Genomic DNA, 25,587 nt, shown 5'->3' with positions numbered 1-25,587 from the left:
TCTAAGTGGGACTGACTGTGCAGAAACATAGCGCCATGGGATGTGTCAGAGTTCCCAAATAAGGTCACATTAGTAGAATCTACATATTAATTGGCTCTAATATGCAAATATCAAGCATGATTATCACAGCCCCACAATTGCCATGGCTTTGAGGAAACCAGTTACATAGTTAGCTGAAATCCCTGTCATAGAAGCAGTCAGAGTGGAGCTGACCACGCCACCTTCAGCGAGCTTTTTGTCTTATGTTCTAACTGTGGAATAGTTTACATAACTGATTAACTAAAACATAATGGATTATGAGTCTAGTAGTGGTAGCGTGTAATTATGTTATGGTGAAACTCATTTGGGATGGACACAGACAGTGTTGCAGCCAATCAGCCTCTCATTACTAGAGACGCCCTCTGAAGGTTACACTGTAATAGACTGCATCCTTCAAAGGAGGCAGCTCCTGTAATGGGACACTACTGTATGTCAGGGGTGATTCTTTTTTCGTGGCACTCCTCCACACAAAGTGAAAATGATTATCATTACATTATTTTTATTAGGTTTTTTTCTTTCTGTTCAAAAGTAAAATTAGCTTACATTTGAGTTTTTTTCAAGACTTTTTTTGTCTCTTGATCTTACTTGGCACCGCTGCTGCTGATGGCAGATGAGCACCATTCCAGTGTGGGACAGCTAGCTTCCCCTCTGCGTTAGCAGCTGTGAGCCACGTTGCTCTCACTGTACAGCCAGACTTTAGCAGAGGGCTGATCTGTGTCAGTCTTTGAGCTTACAAATATTTACGTAGTCGCCTTTTCTGACTGCTGTGCATCTTAAAACCTGTCACAGAAAAAAACACCTTGCTTGTTACTATGACAACCGGTAACCGTGAGCTGTTTTCACCAGTCTTAGATGCGCCATAAGTAAGGGATAATGTAGCGAATGTCTTTGTAGCGAAATCAACCCTGACAGGGTGATGCAGGACCCCGACGCCAAGCGGAAGGGTCCAGAGTCCGCTTGGACAGTCCAAGGGTTCCCCAAGATTAATTTCCAGTTTTATAACTGAACATTTATAATAATGTACGCACATAAAAGGAAGAGGCGACATTTACATGAACTACATTTTTATATTACGTCTTTAAACACAAGTGAGCAACAAACATTGAAACCCCTCTGTTACATTTTCCTTATTACAAGGCTTGGTTGAATACTTGATTCTGATTGGTCAATCACGGCATTCTGCTGTTCTATATATTATAAATGTTCAGTAAAAAATTGGAAATTAATCTTGGGGCACCCTTGGACAGACCTTCAGGCACCCCAGGGTGCCACAGCTCCTACTTTGGGAACATCTGTACTATAATCTTTGGTTGAAGCCATATTTCCAGGTTCATTCCAACCCACATTTGCTATCAGGGATCAGTCCCTCCTCCTTTGCATCAATATGTTTTGCAAGTGTTTTCAGAGGTTATATTGGGGAGAAAAGGTGTGGAGTTATGATCAGTCCTCTGGTCTCACAGGACTGCAGGTCCTACAGTGAATAATAGATTTTATTTGAGCTTAGAGGATACTGCAGCATGCCTGCTTGGCTTTAATATACAGTAAAGGGCGTGTGACACTAGTATTGCGCTCTTTGTTACTCAAAGTCTAGACCAAGGCTACAAAAGCTCAGGCAGTGAAACAGGCTGGCGCTGTGGTTAAGGTTTTGGTCCTTTGAGTTCTGACTTATCCCTGTCCCAGTGGAGAAGGGGTAAAAAAAAGGCCAGCAGTCTCATTCCTGTGGCGGGCTACGAGCTCTTTTTCCCTTTGTATTATTTCCCAATAAAAAAAAAAAAGCCTCCAGTTTCATCAGTGGCAAATGTAAAACATACACTACCCGCATGGGGTATGATATATTTCAGTGCGGAGGAGCGAACGAGGAACAGGGACACTACGGAGCGAGGGCACAGACGCCACAGTTTGAGGGAAAAGGAAGAACGGCACGGAGAGAGGAGGCACACAGACGACAGCGAAGGATGGCAGAAATCATCGCGCAGGTCTGACACACACACACACACACACACACACACACACACACACACTTTTTTGTCCACCAGCCAAATGGCTAGTGAATGCCAATCAACAGATTACTATTGTTTTTTTGCTGGTGAGTGATCTACCAGCCACTTTCATATTTTACCAGCACTTGGCTAGCAGATGGTGCTAAATTTGGAAAGATCTGAATAAAAGATGACAGAATTATAATGTGATTGTCATCTTTGTCCTCAGCAGCAGCAGCAGCAGCAGCAGGAGGCCCAGTGGTGAGGACAGAGACAGTCAGAGTAGACACAAACACAAGAAGGACAAAAGAAATAGGAAGGACAAGGAGACCAAGAAGATGTCCTCTGATGACCAAGGGAGGAAATTAAAACGTGACTGACTTTCAGTCTCGCAATCTTTTTTTAATAAGATGAACTGCCCCGTGGCATCTTACTGCACGTTTCATCAGAAAATGTTTTTTTTTCAGAGAAGCTAATAGAAGATAATTTGACGTATACTGTATGTAAGAGATGTTTGTGTTGCATCAGCTTTAACTGTTGGTTTTGTCGAGTTGAAGTCAGGCGTTTGTGTACGGATTTTCTCACACAACTCTCTTTTTCAAATGACTTTATTGATCATTTAACCAAATGTACCATCAGATATACTACACAGGCCGAAGCGTGACAGACAGAACCACAGCAGATGGGCCTCAGACCATCCACTGATACACAGAAACCAAGTCAGTTTTTTTTTTCTTAAAAGTAAGAAAATAAGTAAGGCCTCCACAATATCACCTAATTAAATTTTTTTTTAACATGTAATGAACACATTGATCCATTATTTTTTATATATATATATATTTTTATTGCCAGTGGTTTGATAATTTAGCCATAGCTTCTGAAATAAAAGAAAAGAAAAAAAAAAACTCAACACAGACTACTACTTGGCAATGTGTCTTCAGGTCAACAGATGAAGATGACAACTACTGTCAGTACAAACAGAATGCAGCCTATAATTAAAGGCCATACCACAAACAAACAAAAGAAACGTATTACAAGTGCTTGGATCGGTACTTTTTTAGACACCCAACATTTACAGTAAAGAAATGTGAGTCCAACTTAACGCATACCCTAATATATAACTACTGGAATTGGCAACGTGTCGTGTCTCCTCTCGATCCGCCCACCCCCCACTCACTGGATGCTGTGCCAGAGAGTGATCATGTCCTCACAACCAAACAGATAACACCAACATCCTAGTCAGAAGTGTCCCAGGCCTGGATTCTCCCTGTTCAGCGTTCCTGGAGGGGGCAAGTTAACCTCTGGTAACAATCCAGTCTCATGTTTGTCCCTCTTCAAACTCCTGGCAAAGTCTCAGCTGTCCATCAGAAGTGAGATATCCATACAGCTATAGCACTATTCTAAGCTTCATCCACACAGCAAGCTTAGGGTGGTCAGCTAGTCTCAAGCTCTGCCTTCCACATTCCTTGGTCGGGGCCACTGAAGCAGCGCCTGATGACTTGGAGCCCTGCTACAGCAGGCTGCCCGGCCAGGAGACGATGGTCAGGGTGATTCTGCCCCGAAGCTCCTTTAGAAGGCGCACCAACGCCGTGTGGGTCATTCCCCATGTACTCGTCCCGTTCACCTCCAGCAAGATGTCTCCGCACCTACACAAAGCCAGATGGCCAATGAAAAAGCCTTGTTAATTTAGGATTGTGTAAATTAACATGGGTACCGAGAAATTACTTGACAAATGTATCACAAAATGTAACCGAATTTCGAGAAAATCAGGCAAAAGAACGTGCGAATGAAGGCTTGATTCCATCCGCTACGGTATTGCGATTATTAGGGTTGGTTCATCAAAATAAGCCGTAGTTGGCGCCAATTCTCCAGTCAGAAAACCACTATACCACTGCAGAAGAAGAGGGCACAACAAGATAACGTAATTAAAGGTGCTGTAGGTAGGACTATGAAGATCCAGGACTTAGCCAAAAAATTTGAACATTGACAACTTCTTAGTCCCTCCCCCCTTTCTGCTAAAGCCCAAAACTGTCTCCTATACCCCTCCCCCCACAAGGGAGAATGAATGTGTGTGCCTGAGCAGTGATTGACACGCAGTTAGACACCCCCCCTGGCCCTGATTGGTGCATCTGAACAGGGAGCGGTGGATTTTTGCAAATTGCACTACAGGCTGTTGGTGGGGCCAGAGGAGCCAATTTCTTTTTAAATGACCTGCTTCATGTAGTTCTACTGGAACATAGGGTCCGTTTCAGCAGAAAGTTAGTTTTATAAGTCTTACCTACCTACCGAACCACAAACATTGAAAAACAATGTAAAAAAGAAACTGACATTTCTGTTTGTTTCATCTCCTTTGCCCCACTCTCTCTATCAGACCACAAATGAGACAACAATTAGCTAGCTAGCGCATCCCGCGGTCCTCCCCGGCGCTACGCAGGGAGGAGAGTGGACGGCGGCAGGTCCGGAGTACCGAAGACATTCAGTTAGCGGCTGTAGCAACTTCAATTCAGCCAGGTGAGTGCAAACCCAAGCGCTGGGGGCCACAGCAGGCTGGCGGCAGTGCTGGGTCTAACCAGAAAAAGATCTGTCGGGGGCGGTCCAGGATCAGACCCCCCACTCCCCCCAGCACAGGCGTTTGTGCTGTCTGAATTCAAGTTTCTACAGCGACTAAGGCCCCCCCTCTCGTCTAACTCTGTGGGGAACAATGATGCTTCATGTACATCATTTATTCACTAAATCTTTTTTCCATTGCAATTTTTCGCATTTGTGAGGAGTGATGAGCAATTACAGTATATGTCATTATAAAATGCTTTATAAAGTGTTATGTATATCGTTTTAAAGCATTATGAAGCGTTATGAGTGCTTATAACTATAATGACGCAGGGCAATACACAAAATTATAGCACATTATAAGTATGTTTATAGTGCATTATAAACATGTGCTTGAAAAAAAAAAAAGACAGTGAGCTACCAGCAATTATGGAGCATTATGATACTTGACCTTATGAGTCATGGTAAAAATGCTTTCAATGTGTTATATTTATTGTTATAAAGCATTAGGAATATTTATGAGTGCTTACAACTATACTTATACAGCGCTATAAGCAGATTATAACACATTATACATGTGTTTATAATGCATTATAGAGACAGAATTGATAGGAAGTGTTTCACTTTCTTTTGCAACATTTTGAAATTACGGCGTTTCCACTCAGCTTTTTTTTTATGCGCAAATTGAAAATGCGCATTAAACAAGTGGATGGAAACGCATGTAGATATACATCTAAAAGAGGATGTTATAGTACCATCTTTTTGCAAACGCAGTTAGTGTTGAAGCTGGTCTAAACCATTTTGCTCATAAGCAATAAAAAGTGATATACACACCGTATCCTGCCATCATTGTAGGCCGGCGTCCCCTCCACGATGGAGCGGATAAAAAAGGATTGATTGCAGTTGACCTCTTCCTGACCGCCCACGATACTGAAGCCCAGGCTGCCCGAAGTGCTCCGCCGCAGGACAATGTCTTTGCAGCAGTAGAGATGCCTGCATGAGCCAAGAGAGAGAGATTAAAAAACACTAATCTCTCAGCTGCATCTTTAAATTAGTATATAAACCGTATATCCTTGCTGAGTGTGTGCCCAGTAGCTAGATTGCTGAAACCGGCCCCCGCTCAGAAGACAAAGGCCTGGCTGCTCTTTGAAGGAAGGTGTGACTTTCCTCCCAGGAAATAGAGAATAGTTGGACTTCTATATCAGTCCCACAAAGCTAGTGGAAATGACATTCAAATCCTTTTAGCTGCACCGCCGGACTAGACTACAATCCCGTGGTGACTCAGAACTTGTTTTTTATGACTCGTAATCAATTCACTGTTTGAGGAGAAACACATTTTTATTTCACTTTAAGCGGGAGCAGCGGTTGTTCATTGCTGTCAGTGTGCCGCTGTCTTCCCGACAACATATTTAACTAAGATATGAATTCATGTTTCAATCCGATGAAAAGTTTCACTGATATAATAATAATAATAATAGGTGAATATTTAAGTGGAAAAGTTAGTTGAAAGTATAATGAGTATTCTCTCCCCAGCTGGCTCTGTCTAAATTTCAGGTGGCACCAGCTGGCAGAGGTCAATAGGACCAGTGTGGGGAGGTGTAAATTATACCGGGCTCCTGAAAAAATGAGTGGATAAAAGTAGAAAAAAAAAATGTGTATGCAGTGGAAACAGAGACACAAAGAGGGATTGCTCACCTGGGTAGCTGCAGCCATGACACCCACAGGGGCGAGTAATCGTCATTGGGCACAGGGCTCTTGATGCTGTCTGTGGGTGAGGGAGTGAGACAGGGCGGCAGCGTGCACTCTTGCAGGCTTTCCTCCGGAGGACGCATCTCCAAGACCTTGAGCACGACAGGAGACGAGGTGTTCTTCAAGTTGGCCACGGCTTCGCCTCGTGTCACCCCCGTCAAGTTCACCCCGTTCACGTTCAACAAGATGTCACCTGTGGGGTGGGGGGGGAGAAAGTGGACAGCACAGCTTATCCTCTGCCCGGGGTTTCGGCCCTGATAAATGCTTTTTCTTTTTTATAAAAAGCCCTCACAGGGCAGGGGACTCATCATCTGCCTGTTTAATATTCAACAACCTTCCTGCTACAACACAAAGGGATGGAAACCAAATGCCACCTGTGGTTTAAAAAAAAAAAAGGGATGAAAGTGGTGCAAAGAAAAACAGACGGCACGGTCCAGGCTGCTAGTGAGCAACTCGAAAGGACACGCTTGCCCTGCGCGGATATGCAAATTAATAGTCTATTACAATACACAAACATGTTTCATAACCACACCTGCTTCTGCGATGTCCAATATGAATGTGCACCTTGAACCACTCACAGGACAATCAGACCCAACTTGCTTCTGTTTTTATAAAGTCTATATTTTTTTAAGTTGGATATGCTGCAATTAGCAGTTGTGGTTTAAATATCTCCCCTGCCTCCAACTGCATTATAGTATATCAACACCGCTGTTGTAACATCCAGTTATTTATGTGCCGCTTCATGTTTTTTGCTCTATTTCAGAGCTGACTGATTTCAGGCAACAAAATAATTGAGTACTCCACATATACTCCTGTGGAACACAATGAGTCCCGAGCACTGCTATGCTAATGTTTGTTTGTCTTTAGAGCCAATTTGTGACGCACTGAACCACAGAAGCATCGCTGAGTTTCGTCTGCTGGATGAATACACTCGGTAATGAAAACATGAATCTTAAGTGTTCATCAATCACCGCGTTCTGTTATATACAAGTGTATAAGTGTTCAGCACAAAAGCTAAATCCATGACAGTCTGCCAGCCATAATGTGAGCTCCGGAGCTTCGCACAACATTAGGCTACAACCTCACGAAAACAAATACTCCAGCCACGAAACGAGTAATTATTTGCATCACATCACAATCCTTGTAATAAAGATGTGCGTTAATATTCTGATAATTATAAGATTGAGCGTGCAGGTTAAGTATTGGAAAGAGACATCGAGGCGTTTTATTGGCAGTTACCTTTGCGGATGGAGCCCTCCTGTCCGACCACTCCATCAGAGTCCACGTTAGTGACGTAAATAGGGAGGTCCCACCCTCGGCTGGACATGCCGCCCGCCACCGTCATACCCAGGGAGTCATACGGCTCCTTAGTCAGAGTAACTGTCTTCTCATAGCATGCAGGCTTCTGACAAGAGTCCTTAGAGAGACAAAGAATTTGCAATGAAGGAGAAAATGAATAATGGAGATTTAAAAGCAATAGGGCTGTCCCCCCCCCCCCCACCAATACCATGTACTGCCATGGGAGTTGATCTAAAAACATGCAGGACATTCATAATTGATTGGCTTCTTTCTTTGTGTATCCACATTCTTATAGACACAGCAACTCAAGACCAAACATGATATGAACTTAATTGTAACACCAAGGGCACCTTCTATAGACAGTATCATCTAATTAGACTGTGGAGCCGCACATTTGCATATTAATAAAGGGCTGTTTTCTCTGGGACTTGCGATAGCCCCTTAATGGTAGGAGAATTCATATGAATACCGCCCATGCTATGCTATGGGAACAAGAGTCCAAATGACATAGACATAGCTGCTAATTAATGAATGACCCTTATTAGCATAACTGGTGATGTATAATATATGGTGGCTATTAGGACGGGGCGTCAGGCAGCTCAAGCGCCTCTTCATTTTGTGTTCATGTTCGATATATGGAGCAAACTGATTTATTCATAGACGTAGTGATGTGCGTTTTGGTTTGGTGAACGAGGCTGCGTGTGGGATTAAGTGATTTGAGATTTTATTTAGGACGAGTGAGTCTGAGTGTCAGACGGGGGAGAGGGAAGGGGGTAGACTAGAGACTAGAGTAGTAATGAATAACACACGGACACATTGAGGTTGATGGGATGTAGCTTGTGCTGCTTTGCTCATGTGCTGCATTCATACATTTCTGCTGCGCTCGCAGGGGGAGATCACTTGTAGGCATGTGACTGACCCCGGAGCACGCCACTGACTATGGCTGTGTGAACACTTGCCGCCAACTTACACAATACACTGTGTAAGTGGTGTACTATACACTACTGCGTGGTGTGCTTTTGTGTAAATAAGTACACTATCAGAAACACATTTTCCAAAATGGGGACTTTCAATAGTAGCCTAGTAGAGACTGTTTTTTTCTGACATGGCATTCGCCCCACTAAAAAGTAATTTAGTCAGCAGTAACCTCTTAATTTCTGCTATTTTTAAAGGATAAATGAGACATATTGAAATATATATTTCTTTTCTTTCTTGCTGAGAGTTAGGTGAGAAGATTGATACCTTTCATGACTAAATGGTAAATATGAAGATACAGCCGGTTAGCTTAGCCTAGCATGAAAACTGTAAGGGGGTGGACAGCTAGCCTGTTTATACTGTACAAAAACCAAAGTGTGGATGACAAGTTTTTTTCAGGGGACTATTTCTTGTCCGGGCAAACTGACTTTTAATTAACGAGTTATTTAGTGAGCTTTATAGGTGCCGGTAGGATTTGGTTACCTTTCAACAGCGCCATCTAGCTGTTTCTCCCTGTCTAGTCTTTATGCTGAGCTAAGCTAACTGGCCCCTGGCTGTAGCGCCATAACTGATGACGAGAGAGGTATGTATTCTATTTTAAAAGATATTTGTCCCAAAATGCAGAGCCTGAAATTGGCCAGTTCTCACAAGTACTAAGTAACGTCACTTCTGATTTTTGACCACATAGAGTACCCATACTTCTAATTGTTATTACCAGTATTATTATTGGTTGATATGTATATCAAAATAGGCTATATACCATGATTTTCTGGAAAACACCAAGCAATTCTTTGGAAACTCAGACATTCAGCACCCTCATATAGCCCGAATGGAATGATCCTTTGATTCATAACCACATTTTCAGACACTGCCACGATTCGACATTTGAGAATGGCAGTTGAATCAGGCTCCTTAGAGTAAATCATTGGATAATCGACTGTTTGGTGTCACCCCTATAAGATATACGTAGGAATATAAATATATCCAAGACCCATTTGATGATCATGATATGCAACTGCTGAATTTAGGATACTGGCACCTTTTTTGTTCCAATTCAGGCACTGCCAAATGTAGTTGTTTGATAGGAGAAGCAATGTATTTTTTTACAGATAGTGATCTACAGTAGCCTACCTCTATGCCTGCTTTTAAAACAAATTTTAAATTAAACATTTTCAGCTTGAAACTGATTCTAAAGATTATTATTAGAACATATATTACCAGTTTCAGTAAGAAACTGAAAGTCTTTCAGGGAAGGATGGTGGAAGATACTCTTTAACAGCTTTGACGGGAGAACAACACCTTCATGGATCATTTGCACCTGAAAGGGAGTATTTATCACGAACAAAGCTCCTGTCTGTGTATTGCTACCGTTCTCGTCTCATGTGTATGTGTCTGTATGCGCTGCTCACCAGCAGTGTCTGCTCTATATCCACAGGGGAATATGGTGGGGGTCCGTCCATGCCCCACGGAGCTTCTTGTAAGATGTCTGGGGTTGGCAGGCAGATCTGACGAGACACGATGAAGTGGACACCCTCCTCGCTTGCCTGGAGAACATTTAGAGACAGCAGAGTTAGGACATGAGTTACAACAGACATGGTTTTAAAAGCAAGATTGAGAAGATTGTAGTCTATATCCACGACGTTCCACTTCCGGGATTGCTCTGCTGCCGCCGGAAATTCCGCCGGATTTCACTCATTTTGACCAGATGTCCGTTACCTTCCTCTTTCTTAGTGTTGTAATTTTAAACTCCGGTGGATTTCTGAGGACTATGGTTAACTGCTCCTCAGATCTCTGCAGGGTAAATCCATACAGCTAGTTAGAGTTTCTGTTGCACGACTAAAACTACTTTTGAACGTACACATGTTCCACCAAAACAAGTTCCTTCCCGAGGCTACTTTGCAGACGCGCCGTTGCTCCGTCCGGCGTTTAGCGCTGTCCAAGAAGATTTTGATTGGTTTAAAGAAATGGCAATAAACCAGAGAACGTTTTTCCCCATCCCATGAATGCTATGTGGACTCGCCAGACCTTCCTCCGCAGCGCTGTGGAGGAAGGTCTGGCAATGAGAGACTAAGAAGATTGATACCGCTCTTATGTCTGCCTGTCAAATTTAAGGCTACAGCTAACATCCGGTTAGCTTACTGTAGCTTAGCACAAAGATTGGAAATGGGGAAACAGCTAGCCTTTACCTAACACGCTAAATCTTGTTAGTTTAATCCCTAGAAAAACAAACGACAATCAGTAAGATGTTAGGCAACCAGCGGAGACTCCAGAAAGTTAATGGTCGGCGCTAACAAATAGGTTGCACGTTTTAACCCTTAAAACATGAATTGTTGTTTGGGGTTTTTTGTACAGATAAAAAAAAAAAAAAGATATAACTTGTTCAATAGTGGCCTTTAGAGGTGCTGGTAGGTGGATTTTAACTTCAGATAGAGCCAGGCTAGCTGTTTCCACCTGTTTTCAGTCTTTATGCTAAGCTAAGCTAACCAGCTGCTGGCTGTAGCCTTAGAATTAATGGACAGATATGAGACTGGTGTCAATCTACTCTTTACCAAAAAACAAATAAGCATATTCCCCAAAAACTATTCCTTTAAAACTGGTCATAAAATATTTGTTGTTGGTCTATTCATGTTACAAAATGGGATTTCATTCAAGATGCAAACATTGAAATATTACATTTAAAATGTTTTTCTGGGTGATCTAGCTAATGAAGGAGAAATCCACAGGAAAACCATGTTTTAAATATAGCTGCCACCCACGTAACCTATTTAAGTCTCTCTCTGTGACTCCTACTACTGAACTGCCAGTCCAGCCACACTCCTTCACATACAAGTGGTCCAAAAGTCACACAGACAGGCTGGCTGCTTCCCTCTCCCCCCACTCTGTAATTCCTCTGAGATTCCCCCTGGTTTCTGTAGCACAGAGCTGACTCCTGAAGTAGCCAGTCCAGCCCATTATTGCCTTAACTGGACTAATTTAATTTCTTCCCTGCCAGTTGGTAATCTCTGACAGAAAGTGACTGCTCTGAGAGGCCATGTTGGCTCCACAGAGACCCAGAAGAGGCCAGTCTGACTGCTCAGACAGGAACTCCGGGCGCAGAGACCCTGCACAGTCAGCCGCAAACACACAGCAATTAACCACAATTAACCACCAAACACACCACCATTGACTGGCATCAACCAGGAACCAGAGGCAGCCGCATGGCCCGGTCCATTAGGGAATCACCACAATTAAATACTATTAACTGCAGTGAGTGCAGACACAACAGCACAGCACAACACAATTAGCCTGAATCACCACAATTATCTTTAGTACCTCAGGGACCCGGGGTAAGAACAGAACACAGTTATTTATGGTCTGTAACAACATGTGGACTGATTTGACTGTCGCAACTATGACCTTTTGTAAAATGCTACGAGATGCTATAATAAATTTGTTTAAAGGAGGAATGCTGACTAGGGCAATATGCTTTTGTCCCAATTTGATTATTTCACGATACATGGGTGCCGATTTAATTTGTACCGTGATTCGATAGCATTGGGATTTTATTTTTCCTTCTTTTAAAAAACAAAAACAGAAATGAATAATAAACTTCGGTTACACTTTACTAGAAGGTATCTACATAAGAGTGTCATGACACTGTCATGAACGTGTCATAAACATAGTAAACAAGTCATAAACGTTTATGACATAACGCTTCTTTCAACATTCGGTTTTTCTCATGACAAGTTATGGTTATGGTTATGGTTAGGTTTGGGTTAGGGTTCATGTGTCATGACTGTGTCATGTGTCATGTCATGTGTCATGACTTCAAGTAAAGTGTTACCTAAACTTCTAAAGACAATATATCATGAGACATTTCTAAAAACTAATTGTTTTCTAAAAAGAATGCACATCACATGCCAAGTCAGTCAGTCTGACATTTATTTCATCTGTAAAGAAGTACATAACATGTATTATGTGCATTTTCTGCTTTTGCTCTGTTTTGCTGGAAAACGGATATGATGTAGTCGCTGTCGGCAGTTCCGCGTAAACATACAAAAATATATTAGGCGACTCATTGGTAAAAATTAAATAAATAAAAAGTATCTGTCTGGGGAAAAGAATCGGTTTTAAAAATCATCACATACTGGTGGACTCACTGACCTGGATGAGCAGAGCAGCGTGTTCCGGTGCTCCGTAACGTAGATCGTGCCCGTTGATGGCTAGCACGCGGTCGCCAATGCACAGCTGTCCGTCGCGTGCTGCCAGGCCGCCCTCCAGCAGGTGGAAGATGAAGACGCCGTGCTCCTCTGGCCGCCTCACTAGCTTAATGCCCAGCTGCTCATCTGGAGAGGATTTATTCAGGACCACGTGGATGCTATCATCCCTCATAGGATGGTGGGGTAAGCCATGAGACGGGTGGCCCCCGGCGACATCATGGCCGTGCCCGTGGCCGTGCGGGTGGCTGTGCGAGCGGTAGCGATAACGCTGTTCTCTGAGCACGGTTAGCCGGAGGAGCTGGCAGGGCTGTTTGAGCGTTGCCACGGCGTAGCAGTGGGGTACGTTGCTGATGTCAATGCCGTTAACCTGAGAGGGCAAAAGGGATGCAGATTAACTCATCTCCTTTTATGGTTGGTCATTTCTGAATTACATTCCGGAAAGACTTTAAAAAATGACATTGTATCTAAAACATGTCATCACCTACTTCGAATGTAAAGATAGGAACTTATGTATGCTAAATGCTCTTTTTTATGCACGTTTTTAATTGAAGTCGATATGTACTTTGAGTCTCTTCAATTTGTTACAAATAAGAAAGACATTTCAATAACTAATATCGGTAACACTTTACAATGAGGTACACAAAAAAGTAGGTAGTTAATGATTTAACGAATTAGGAACCAATGAGAAATGAATGAGGAACGTTTTTCTTTTTATGTATGATGCATCACTTTATTTGCAGATACGCACAATGCTTCAGTAATGGCAATTAATGGTTAGGTAATCATTCGTTAATATGTAGCAGCTAACTAAGGATCAAGTGCACGAAACCAATCAATATTCTTGTACCTTATTGTCAAGTGTTACCCTAATATCTACTCCGAACTATTTAATTGAGAACACTTGCTGTCACCATTTTCAGTGAAGTCTGTCACCTTTTCATTTTTTATTCATTTATTTTTGTTTAAATTGTTATTTTCCTATTTTACCTTGATATTATGTCATTCGTATTTGTACATGCATAATTTATGTTTAAGACAAAAACATGGATGCAGTTTAAAAATGGGACTTTGATTGCTTCCTACTGCTTTGTGCAAATAGTTCTGACTGTGCTACCTTCAGGATCATGTCCCCAGGCAGCAGGCGTCCATCCCGGGCAATGACACCTTCTCTGTAGATGTCCTGGATGAGGATGCGGACCAAGGGGGTCTCATTGCCGCCAACGATGCTGATGGCCAGCGGGTCTGTGGGAACCATCCGCGTGATCTTAATGCTGGTAAGTTCACCGTCAGGGATCAGGTGATGCAGCTGAGGAAGAGCCAACACTAAGGGAGAACGTGCAGGGACAAGAAAGGCTGAGTTTAGTCCTGAATTTGACTGTACAACGACAAGCAAAATCAAGTTGGACAAACAGCCAAATGTAACAGGGGAGGAAGTGGGAGAACGTGAGACACGCTGTGGGAGAAAGAGTTGTAGACCGTGGTAGAGCGCTTGTGCAGTGGAACCAGCTGTCTCTACTCCCTCAGGTTACTAAAACAAACTTGTACAAGCCAAGAGGGGAAAAATTGACTTGGCTGATTATCCTGCTCAATGTTTGTATCATTAGTCACATACATCTGTAGCGAGTATGCTTGGGAAAACCCTCAATTTCAAATTTCCGCAAGGTTTATTACTTGGGCGGGGATGCAAGTACAGTTATAATATGTGCAATATTCCAACTAGTGAAAATGTTGATCAAAAAAAGGCAATATATCTTCTAGTTTTTCTTGTGAGGTACACACAAAAGCATAACTCCCGAGAATTCAAATTTTGTCATTTGTAGCAGATTTTTTGCTGTTTTCACATCAACCAAAGAGAACCAATACACAGGATTCTGCCATAACAATAAATGCAGTATGTTACACAACCAAATAATGTGGTTTATAAGCATACAAACCTCATTATACACCTTCACATTTCTGAGAAATGTGTGCTTGTCTGCTAGTTTTATCTCATTAAACTGTGCAAGCTCCCCCTCCCCTCATGCCCAGTGGTGAATTCCACTAAGCAGCAGAATGACACATGCTAAACTGGACCATGTGGAGGTGGGTGGGGATCTTTCTGTGACTATTTTGACCAACAGCCTTGGCCAATAAATGACAGAGAAGATGCATTTCCTCTGGTTATGAAGATTGTCTCTCACTCTCTCCCCATTCCTCAATCGGCTGTCTCCCTCTGTGTCTGGTGCTCCGTAGCCTCGGCCTTTCGTTCTACTCACGCTGCACTTTCTCCATTCCAAAGTCAATATTTTGTCTTTATCGCAGCAGATTGCTTCTGGGGTGGAGACCACATTAACACAGAGACCCGCAGCCATTATGTAACCCTTCATCCTCTCCTTCACACACCCTTTCACCCTCTATCTTTCTTCATCCCATTATTTCTCTTTTGTGTTTTCATCCACTTCTCCATCCGATTGGACATTACTATGCCTTTATTTGTTTCCTTTTCTCCATTGTCTTTTTCTGTAGGTGCTTTTCCCCTCCATCCATCTGTATGAATATATCTCTCCGTCTATCTTTGTCTCTCCAGCGGCAGGCAATGAATATTTGATCTATCCTCTCAGCCTCCTCAGTGACGGCCTCAGAGAATAATCTAGTCCCTGATCGTTCGCCATCCCTCATTCTTACGCAACACCACATTCCTTGTCCTCTTCCCGTCACGCTGCAGCTCTACTTCAACATTATACTCTCTTATGGTTGACTATATTTCCTTAACTTTACTATTATGGGGGTCGGGCTGTGGATATTACATTTAATATGTGGAGAGCACACTTTATCGACTACATTACATCTTACGAATCTACCATGTCGAGAGCACTGCGCTCCCTGGGGGCTACTCCATCAAGTTGGTGCAAACCTGTTGACCCTGGCTGTGTTGGCGGGAGAAGGAGAGGAAGATGGGATACAGGGTGAGTGGAGAAGGAGATGAAGAAGGAGAAGAACTAGAGGCGGAGAAGAGAAGGGCATCAGCTTTGTCTCCAGTGACCTCCCGTATCCCATCTATGTCTAAAGTGCCTCAGGCTACCGCTCTCCCTTCTGATCCTTCTCTAGTGATGCACCGGTGGACTTACGCAATCTGCATCTGAATTATTAAAGAAACATATGCTATTGTTACACTGTGGGCTCCCAGCCCTCCCCGTACAGCTGAGGGAACATCGCAAATGCACACATTTGGAAACACACGCACACGTGCACGCACACACATACACACACACACACACACACACACACACACACACACACACACACACACACACACACACACACACACACACACACACACACACACTTTGAGCCCTCTCTCTGGAACCCTCTTCAGGGAATCATGAAGTGCAAATGCAGCAGTGACTTCAAGAAACAACACAAAAATGCACGATGCAAGCACAAAAATATACACGTTAAAGATACAAAGGAGGGAGAAGAGATGCAGGCAGGTCTGATGCATACCTTCCTGTGGCACATTGGAATTCCTGGCATTGTCTCTCTCCTCAGACGTCTCGTTGCTCACCGCGTTGCCACTCTTTGTCCTCCGCAGGACACTGAACGCCCGGTTTAACCTCCTGAAGGAACGGCTCCTCACTGAGGAACGGTCAAAATTTCGGACTGCAAAGAACACAGGGGAGAAAGAGAGGCCCTTTATAGAATGCCTCACACTCAACATGCCCGGACATGTCTGAATCTGCCTCCTCAAAGCCGTTCAAAGGCCTCCTACTGGCTTAGTGACTGAGATCTGGGTTGCTGTGTTAGATTGTTATGAAAGGATATCGTTCAACTGTGGTAAGTTTTCAGCAATCATTTCCCCCTTTATCTTGATGACAGCGAGATAAACAGTAAAAGTATGCGCTGTTCCTGAATTATTTGATTGGCCAATGAATTTGCATTGCATTAAAAGTACCCTTTGAGTTTTTGAACTCTAGTGGCACCAGCAATGTTCTTACCAGAGTGGGTCTCTGTTATGTTTTGTATCCTACACGAGGACGCACATGTGCGACGTGTTACACATTCCTGCCACCAGTTTCAAGCAGTTCGGCTGATTGACATTTGGTGGCTGTAACGCAATAGCAATGCACCCACAGAGGCAGAAAAGACGGCACGGAAAACACTAAACCTGCAATAACTGATTTTATTGGCCACTTGGGAGCAGCAGGAACAAGTTATAAACGCAACATGGACATATACCTTTTAAGTTGATATGGCAAACATGTTAGCAAAAGTTCCGTATTTACAGGTCCAGCAGTTACGGAGCAACATTATAATTCATTTGGAGTCCTGTTTCTGGCCACCTGATGAATTTAAGTCCAATTTCCACGCTCTTTTAGCTCATTTTTGGTCTCTGCCAACTCCTGAAGGAAATAACTGGCTTTTTAGCTGCTAAATGCTCAGCTATGTTCATCAGTTGTTTGCTGTAGAGCAGGTAGTGTAGCGGTGAGAGTGAACCAAAACAGGTTGTAAGACGGACAGCTAAACAATGATCTGAAACTCACTATAGCCGATTCCAATATCTACATCCAGGGTAGCTCCTGATACCAAGCACTGATCCAATACTAGTGCTCTCAGTGAACTCATTTTATATATATATACATGTAATTTTATGTAAGGCAATTTGAGTCATCGGTCGCTGTAACTTAATTGGTTTAACTGTAACTGATCGTGGAAACATTTAATCCTGACACATTTAATGTGGATTTGTCATGTCATGGCCGATACCCGGTCTGCTTCATAAGGTCAGTATCTGCACCGATACCCATCCAGTGTATTTGATCGGTGCATCCCTACACATGAATGTAAACAATGGACGATTTTAAATATTCAACAAATCGGCCTAGAAAACAATGAAAGAAATGCATCTGCTGGACCTTAAGGATGTTTTGTTCACAAGAAAACACGGTGCACCTTTAAGGCAAAAGTTGAGCCAGGTTCAACTTTTTTGCCAGACAGCCTTCTGTACCTACCCTCTATATTGCGACACCGCACTGAAAGAAATGAGGGCACTATGTGTTTTTGCCTCTAGTCCATCCTTATCTTCCGAGGTTTATTTTTTACACAACTTTCAAAAGCTCAAATAATGTATCTTTTTTTGAAGGATGAAAGAGTTGCTTTAAACCAGTGGCTCTTTAATTCATAAAGCCAATCCGTGCTGAGTATAGTTGCATGGTTGTGTCACTACAGCAGTGATGTAACACATTGTGGACTCTATTGACCACATCTAAAAGAGACCCTCCCAGTGAGACAGTTGTCTTGTACTTTGCTTTCTTATAAAAAAAAAAGGCTGACAGGCTACAGGAGGCTGCAGAGGAGAGGCAGCAGCCCAGCCTGGCTGCACCGAGCACGGGGCAGCATGCCTCTGCAGCGCCCCTCCCTCCCTCTGCGGGCTCTCGGAGATGCGAGAGCTCCTGACAGCCACATTATTCTTTAAAAGCGCCAGCCGCTTCTGGAGCTGTCAGCTTGTTCAGCAGTAGTGGTGCTTGTGGTGGTTGTGGGCGCTCAGCCGGCCGGACCTAAAGTGCTGGTGCAGCGTCATTTGGTGTCCCCACTGCATGTACACTCACGTTAGGGGGGGGGATGGAGGAGCAGAGGGGAACACTCGTGACTGCTTCCTGGTTTCACAGGTGGGAGAACTGGAGGGAGAGGGCTGATCACATCATTTGGCATTAACACACACTTACTTCGGGCTATATTTAACCTCCCTCTCCTTCCATTTCTCCTTGACTGCATAATGTGCCTGCCCTCTCAGTGACTTTCTCTCTCTGTGTTTATCTACTGTTCTCCACAAAGAGAGATTTTATGGATTGGTGGAAAAAAAACCACAAGGCAGTAGAGCTAATTGGTTAATAGGATTTCTATCAGAGACCATTAGAAAGAACAAAGACTGTATTTCGAGGTTGAACAAGCGCCTGGGTTATACGTTCTAAGTCTGCAGGTGTAAAAGTATGCTCGAGCATAGATCACTGGCATCTGTTTTTGTTTACTGGGTGACTATGTAACTGTGACTAGAAAGCTCTCGACTGTCTACTTATTTTCAATCCGTCACTCTGGCAAACACACTCTCCCTCTAGCTCTCTCACTGGCGTCAGATAACTACGGGGTAACCGCAGACAAACACCCGTTCGCCCACTCACACTCACTCTTCTTGGAGCTGCTGCGGGCGGCCAGGCTGGTCGTGCTGCCTGACTGACTGTTGTCCTCCATGCTGGGGTCGAAGGCGGGGTTGACCAGACCGGGCTCGTCTGACAGGAGGGCCACGGCGGCCGAGGCGGGGCCATCATTGGGCAGCGTGGCGATGGTGAGTTCTGACGTGCTGTCGGTGCATTCGCCCTCCTGCGAGCGTCGCTTCCTGTCTGCTGAGAGCCCATAGTGAGAGGCCCCTTTACACCTGCACACAGGGGTCAAAGGTCAGTCTCGGACTCCGATCACACAATCGGCATGGCGCATTTACTACGGGGAATGTTGAGGAAATGATGACATTGATGATCTGACACAGGATGCTCAGATTCTTTAGTGTCGAACGGGCATTGACAGCATCACTTTTAACAGTAGAGTGAAAAGTCAACAAATACATGTTACGGGGCGCCCTGGTGGCTCGCCTGGTTGAGCGTGCACCCCATGTGCTGGGGCTCGGTCCTTGCCACAGCGGCCCGAGTTAGATTCAGCCCATCCATTAAAAGGTAAAAAAAAAAATAAGCCCAAAAATATATTTACAAAAACAAAAAACAAATTCATGTCACATCTAATGAAAAAGTCACATTCTCAAGATAAAGATGAGAATCTGAGGAGATCTCCTCCAGCCGGAGGCTTTGTCTGCACGCTGACCTCTATCTTCTGCTTTGGGACTGCCTCACACAAAGATCCACACAGCCTGTACAATAACAACAACTGTGGCTGAATATATTCCCTGGTGCGCTCATTCAGAATGTATGCAGCACCTCTGAGCATATTTCACATTTACTCTCATAAAGAAAAAGAAATACTCATTTCTGTTGCTTGCACACTTTCATTAATGCCAGTATCGGTAATAATCACATGTAGGATGGATTTTCTCTGTGGCTGTGAGTGTGAGCATCACTGACAGATGATTGTATACAAATGTAAGAAAACTCCCGCTAGACAGGAGGGAGGGTGCGGCAACTGACACGACGTTTGAATATAAAACCGAGATCGTCTGAATGTTGTTTTTCTCAAAAACAAATCTAATTCCTAAGTTCCAGATGTCTTCTCCCTGTCAAAAACACCACAACCACAACACATTTTCAGCCTCTCTCTCTCTCTCTCTCTCTCTCTCTCTCTCTCTCTCTCTCTCTCTTCACACTGACAATATTAAATTGGGAATGTTTGTGTATGAATTAAAGATATCCCTACAGAGAAGGGTATCGTATTGTTAAAGAATTCTCCTCCATCTGTAAGTCATAAAGGCTTTGCGCTGAGGCTTCATCAGAGGCAGGAATAACACTGGCTCGTCTCTTCTGGCTGTCTCTGCGGAGCCATCAGCGCAAACATTAACTGGGTTTTAATGAGCTGGATCAAACCCAGGCACTGCTTCAACAGTAGCTCAGAAAAACAAGAGAAGCAGCATCCATTCTCCTCTGCTGTAAGATGGGCTGGGCACCAGTGGACTTTACAGCACATGGAGGACATCAAGCCAAAAAAAGGAGGGGTTTAGTAAAAGCAAGGTAAAATGGTGGCCATCATTGCAGAGTGACTAAAGAAATAGAGCCAAACGGTGACCGCCCACTTTTTGAACGGCTCTGGTTCTGGAAGTGATTTTCAATATCTCCTTTGACGTTTCATTAAATGAGTTTTAAGCCTGGAACCAAGACAACTAGCTGCAAGTTGAATCGTGACCATAAAACATTTGATTGGGCGCAAAAGAACATTTTGAAAATGGCAAAAAAAAAAAGGCAAAAGGTACAATACTGTACAGAAATTAAACTAAAATAAACATTTTGTACATCCCTAAACATTTTTGCACATCATACACCAAACCATTCAGACGCTTTTTTAATTTTGTATATATTTGTTTCTGTAATTATTGTTTATTTCATATTAATGTTTAATATGTCTATGTATGTACCAAACACCAAGGCAAATTCCTTGCAAGTGTTACTTGGCAATAAATCCTTTTCTGATTCTGATTCTGAGACAATGGTAGCAGCTCGCTATAGCCGTTTGCGGGTGCGGTAAACATTTCCATGGTAACAGCGAGCTCCACCAATCAGAGTCGCTGTTACGCTTAGGATTGTGGGCAGTGTAGTACTTCTCCATTAGCCTGACAAACCAGACCCACATCAAGATTGAGATGGGTTCAATCCGAGGGGCGGGATAAATGGTTGTCTTTCAAATTCCCTCTGCACGCAATAGGATAGCGCTCCAACCAACCAGAGCAACGCTAGTTGATAGATTCAACTTTTGCCGTATCCAGTCGGCAAAACTCCGAACACATCTTCCTTTTTTTAAAGATTATTTTTTGGGGCTTTTTCCCTTTATTAGAAAGTGGATAGATGTGAAAGGGGGACAGAGATGGGGAAGAGTTGCGCCGCTGCAGGACTCAGCCAACATGGGGCGAACGCTCTTACTGGGTGAGCTAGAGGCTGCCCCTCATCTTCCTTTTTTAAGAATGACTTCAGTGCCGTTCTTTGTTCTTTTCTCAAAGAAAAGCTGAACTCCAAGTCTTCCAGAGTCGCGGCCAAAGCCGATTCCAAAGACCGCTGTTCGCCAGCAGCAGCAGCCATCTTCTTTGTTTTCAAGAATCCACGTGGAACCGTCGCAACTCTGCCTTCATTATGTTAAGCCTGCCCATCGACTCTATACACGATGTGATTGGCCTGACTACATGTAGAGTTTGGTTTTTCCAGCTCCCAAGCCCATGGAGAGTTGCTAGACTGACCCTGGCTGCAAATTACATTTGCTGCTGCTAATGTGCGTCTAGATTTCTAGGCTTCTTCTCCATAATGTTGCGACTAAAACATGTTTTACGTAAAACTAAGTTGATATCATACAGACTTGTGGCTTCTACAGGGGCATAAACCTTCGTGTCACAATCTCATAACTCATAAGTCTAGAAGGTTTAGACATTATGGCTAATAATCCAAATTCTTATGAAGAACATGAATGGTGGATTTTTATTCCCCAAACCAAAATGTTAAGCTTTATAAGATTACATCTTGGTGAGCCATTTGCAGTCGAGGAAGGCCATCGGCCCCCTTGGAGCACCACATCAACCAGAAGCAGCATTTTGTCTCAATAACAGAGCTGTCAAAGTGGGTCATGCACTCTGACCATATCTCACAGCGAAAATCATTTCATCCTGAAGTGGGTTCTATATCTCACTTGTAGGCACGGGTCAGACTCCCAGGTAGATACAGCATTACACGAAGCTGAGGTACCTATTGATCTCACTCAAAGCTCTGTGACATATAGCACTACATGTGTGTACGTGCACCTGTGTATAGGCAGTGCCATCGTGAGTTATTCCTTTAGTTCAATTGATTGCTATCAAGCATGTCCGTGCAGCAACATACCACTTAACTGAGTGAAGTGGTTGAATAGAGCAATTTTTCAATCAACAGCAGAGGAGATGGCAGCGCTGCAGTCTTTGACGGGGCAGAAGCTTTTCCTTGTGTCACTCAATATCAATTAGAATAATTAAAGCTGGGGTGCAGCTTGAAAACACTAGTGCTGCTCACGTAACTGTGTTCAAGTCCCCCAAATGAGTTCCTGTGGGCAGAAGTTTAAACAAAATGTGTACATGTGCAGGTTCACGTATACACTTGGTGCAATGTGCAATTTTCCTCATGTTTGAGGTGACAGGGCACTTGCAAAGTTGTTTCACCTTCTTAAACAGAGGAAATATATCAGATCAACCAGCTAACATGGACACACAATATTATTTACCGATGTGGAGATTTTAGATGGTAATGCCATTTCCAAATGAACCAGTCAGTCTACCCCTTTAGCTTTATCATAGGAAAAAAATGCCTGCATGCACACTGACAAAAGAAGTAGAAAAAGCTCTTTGGATGCAAAAAGAGTTTATTACTCGTGCTAAAGGTGACACAATGTGTTTTCACTCTAATTTCTCCCAGCTGGTGTTAATATCTTCACCTATATAAATAGATTTCACTCCCTCACAAAGTTGCATGTTCCAGCATTGACTGTAAACCCTTAACTGAACATTTGCTTCCTTTTTTTTCTCGACACATGCAGACACACACACACACACACACACACACACACACACACACACACACACACACACACACACACACACACACACACACACACACAGCACACACACAAAACTCAACACACACATTGCATGCTGTAACCTTTAAGCTTCACTGTCACACAAGGAAGCCTCTTATATAACACACACACACACACACACACACACACACACACACACACACACACACACACACACACACACACACACACACACACACACACACACACACACACACACACACACCTTTGATAGGCTTGTATAGGACTTCTGGTCCAAGCTGTCTGTATGGAATTGAAGACTCTTAGACAGCATTCCCCTGTTTGAGCATGGGTAGTGGAAAATGGAAAACCACAGTCAGTCAGTGGAGATGGGCAAATACCGTTGAATACAGGTTACATTCAGTTACATAAATCTTACAGACCACCCAAACCTTAGCTAAATGTCTGTCCAAGTATTACTGTAATGAATGCACACCACACATTGAATTTGAGCAAGGACGCTATTAAGGTGTTCATTTCTAAAAACACGTACTGTGATTGTAGAGCTCGGACACAAAGGATAAAAACCAAAGAAAAATATATTGAGAGCTGTCACAGGGGAATAACAACGCAAGTCAAAGTCTTTTTGGAGTCCCAGAAACATAGAGGCTATTACAACACAGTCTCTGAGACAGCAGCGCCCAGACATTGTTTCATGTGCCACTGGTTTATCAAAGGTCTCCCGTTAATTAAAATCTCCTTCCTCCGGGGGACGAGAGTTGCCTAAGAGGCCCGCCATATCTCAGCTGCTTCGAGTTTTTAATGTCTTGAGTTTGAATGTAAAGGCCACAGTCTGTGCTGTCTGAGGTTAGAGGCAGGGAAGCATGACAGAATCCCCTTGTGTCCCCTCACCAGGGTGGTCCTGGAGCTTTAGAGCCAAGGTAAGCGGACCAATTAAGTCAGCACACCGGAGACGTGCAGTGCGTCGAGGGAGCAACGCATGCAAAGACACCCAGATGTATACACTCTCCCTCCTTATTTTTTCTCTCGGGAATAAACATCCTTTTTGTGTATAATCGTGAAACTTTGAGTGCTCGCGCAAAGCCGTTCCTTTCTCATACAGCATCATTTTTTTGAGGGGATGATCACTGAGCTTAGCGGATGCTCATTAACACTGCAGTATCAGTGCCTCAGTCAGCACAGCCTCAGTTATCACATCATCTCTCTAAACCCTGGGATCTGTGGCGAGATAGGGAGCGAAGACACCAAAACCTCCTCAGCAGCACTCATTCTCGCCTCCTCCCTTACCCTCTTCTACCTCCTACACATTTATCCTCCGCTCTCTCCGGCGCACTAACAATTACCCATGATGCTTTCGGCAACGTGGCGGTCGTGCCGGAGCTCCCTGGCTGTGACACAAACAGCCCTCTTCTTGTGATGTGAAATAAACACCAGCTCACAACTCATCAAAGCCTGTGAGATTCTCCAATCCTCTTTAGGGGTGAGTGGATTATCCTTCCTAACCCAAATACTCTCTCCGCTCCCTGACTGCCGCAGACAATCGTGTTGGGCCACACTCCGCATACAGCGCGAATTACCTCTGCTGAGGTGACAATTCCAGGTCAGGCAGTCAGATACAGAAACCAGGCTGTGTCTCTGGGCTTATGTTCACACACTGCGGGCGTGTGATCATGCAAATGCTTTTGGAATCTCAAAGCATCGTTTAGTCACCAAAACACCCTACGGTGGGTCTGTGGGGGGATACAGCCGGGCTGACCTGTGTATGACCCACAGCTAGACTCATTTTGTTTAGTTGATGAGCTCTTCTTCCTCTTCTTCCTACAGTACATCTGAAAGCAGCAGCGGGCAGTTGTTACCAGTGTTGCAAGTTGCAAGTCTCAAGTCACAGGTTATGTCAAGCCAAGTCAATTTGAGTCCTTAGTTAAGGCAAGTCAAGTCCCAAATTGATGATTGCTGTTACGTGTTGCCAGGAGTTTGACTGACAGCCAATCACATACTGGGGAGCTTTTTGAGTCGTCCAATCATGATATACAGTTAAACGCTGCTGCTGCTGCATAGCATACTTGATAGACAGAAAGGTGACAACATTAAATTATAGTATTTTATATTTAACATTCAAAGTAATGAATACATGTAAGTCATCCGAGTCATCATGCATAAAGTCCAGTCAAGTCTAACGTCAACTTAAGTCTTAAATCCAAGTCGAGTCTCAGTAATTTTAATTTTTGTCAAGTCAAGTCGCAAGTCATCAAAACAGTGACTCAAGTCGACTCTAGTCCAAGTCAACAAGTCTCAAGTCCAAATGTCTGGTTGTTACCAACACCGACTTTCTAAAGCTTTTGAAAATATAACAGTGACACCTGACGTGTAAGAAACTGTGAGAAAATTGTAAGCCCAGAGGTAGCGTGCAGGTTGGAATCCAAGAAATGTGTGTGTGTGTGTGTGTGTGTGTGTTATATAGGAGGCTTCCTTGTGTGACAGTGAGAGAAGCTTAAAGGTTACAGCATGCAATGTGTGTGTTGAGTTTTTTACAACAACAAAAA

At 43.6% G+C, this 25,587-nt stretch overlaps 2 protein-coding genes across 6 annotated transcripts in view; one reads left to right on the top strand and one right to left on the bottom strand.

The window, feature by feature from the left end:
- The window catches only part of fip1l1a (FIP1 like 1a (S. cerevisiae)), a 38,027-nt gene extending 35,510 nt beyond the window's left edge, over positions 1-2,517 (top strand). Inside the window, exons 12-13 of the mRNA XM_039810204.1 lie at positions 1,881-2,015; positions 2,248-2,517. Coding sequence (XP_039666138.1) covers positions 1,881-2,015; positions 2,248-2,398 — 286 coding nt within the window. The 3' untranslated portion in view covers positions 2,399-2,517. The remainder of the gene's footprint in view (positions 1-1,880; positions 2,016-2,247) is intronic.
- A 93-nt stretch (positions 2,518-2,610) lies between these two features.
- The window catches only part of lnx1 (ligand of numb-protein X 1), a 44,588-nt gene continuing 21,611 nt past the window's right edge, over positions 2,611-25,587 (bottom strand). For 3 of the 5 annotated variants that reach the window (XM_039810135.1, XM_039810136.1, XM_039810138.1), the window contains 9 exons: positions 18,943-19,196; positions 16,271-16,426; positions 13,902-14,110; positions 12,732-13,154; positions 9,998-10,132; positions 7,554-7,731; positions 6,261-6,507; positions 5,400-5,558; positions 2,611-3,664 (listed from right to left, as the gene is read on the bottom strand). In XM_039810135.1, the coding sequence (XP_039666069.1) occupies positions 3,529-3,664; positions 5,400-5,558; positions 6,261-6,507; positions 7,554-7,731; positions 9,998-10,132; positions 12,732-13,154; positions 13,902-14,110; positions 16,271-16,426; positions 18,943-19,196 (1,897 nt within the window). In that variant the 3' untranslated portion in view covers positions 2,611-3,528. The remainder of the gene's footprint in view (positions 3,665-5,399; positions 5,559-6,260; positions 6,508-7,553; positions 7,732-9,997; positions 10,133-12,731; positions 13,155-13,901; positions 14,111-16,270; positions 16,427-18,942; positions 19,197-25,587) is intronic. The other 2 variants (XM_039810137.1, XM_039810139.1) reach the window with 1 other exon arrangement.

The sequence above is a fragment of the Perca fluviatilis genome, chromosome 9 (genome assembly GCF_010015445.1).
Source record: "Perca fluviatilis chromosome 9, GENO_Pfluv_1.0, whole genome shotgun sequence".
NCBI lineage: Eukaryota > Metazoa > Chordata > Actinopteri > Perciformes > Percidae > Perca > Perca fluviatilis.
Note: the sequence above shows the minus strand (reverse complement) of the source record. Positions and strands in the feature narration are given on the sequence as shown.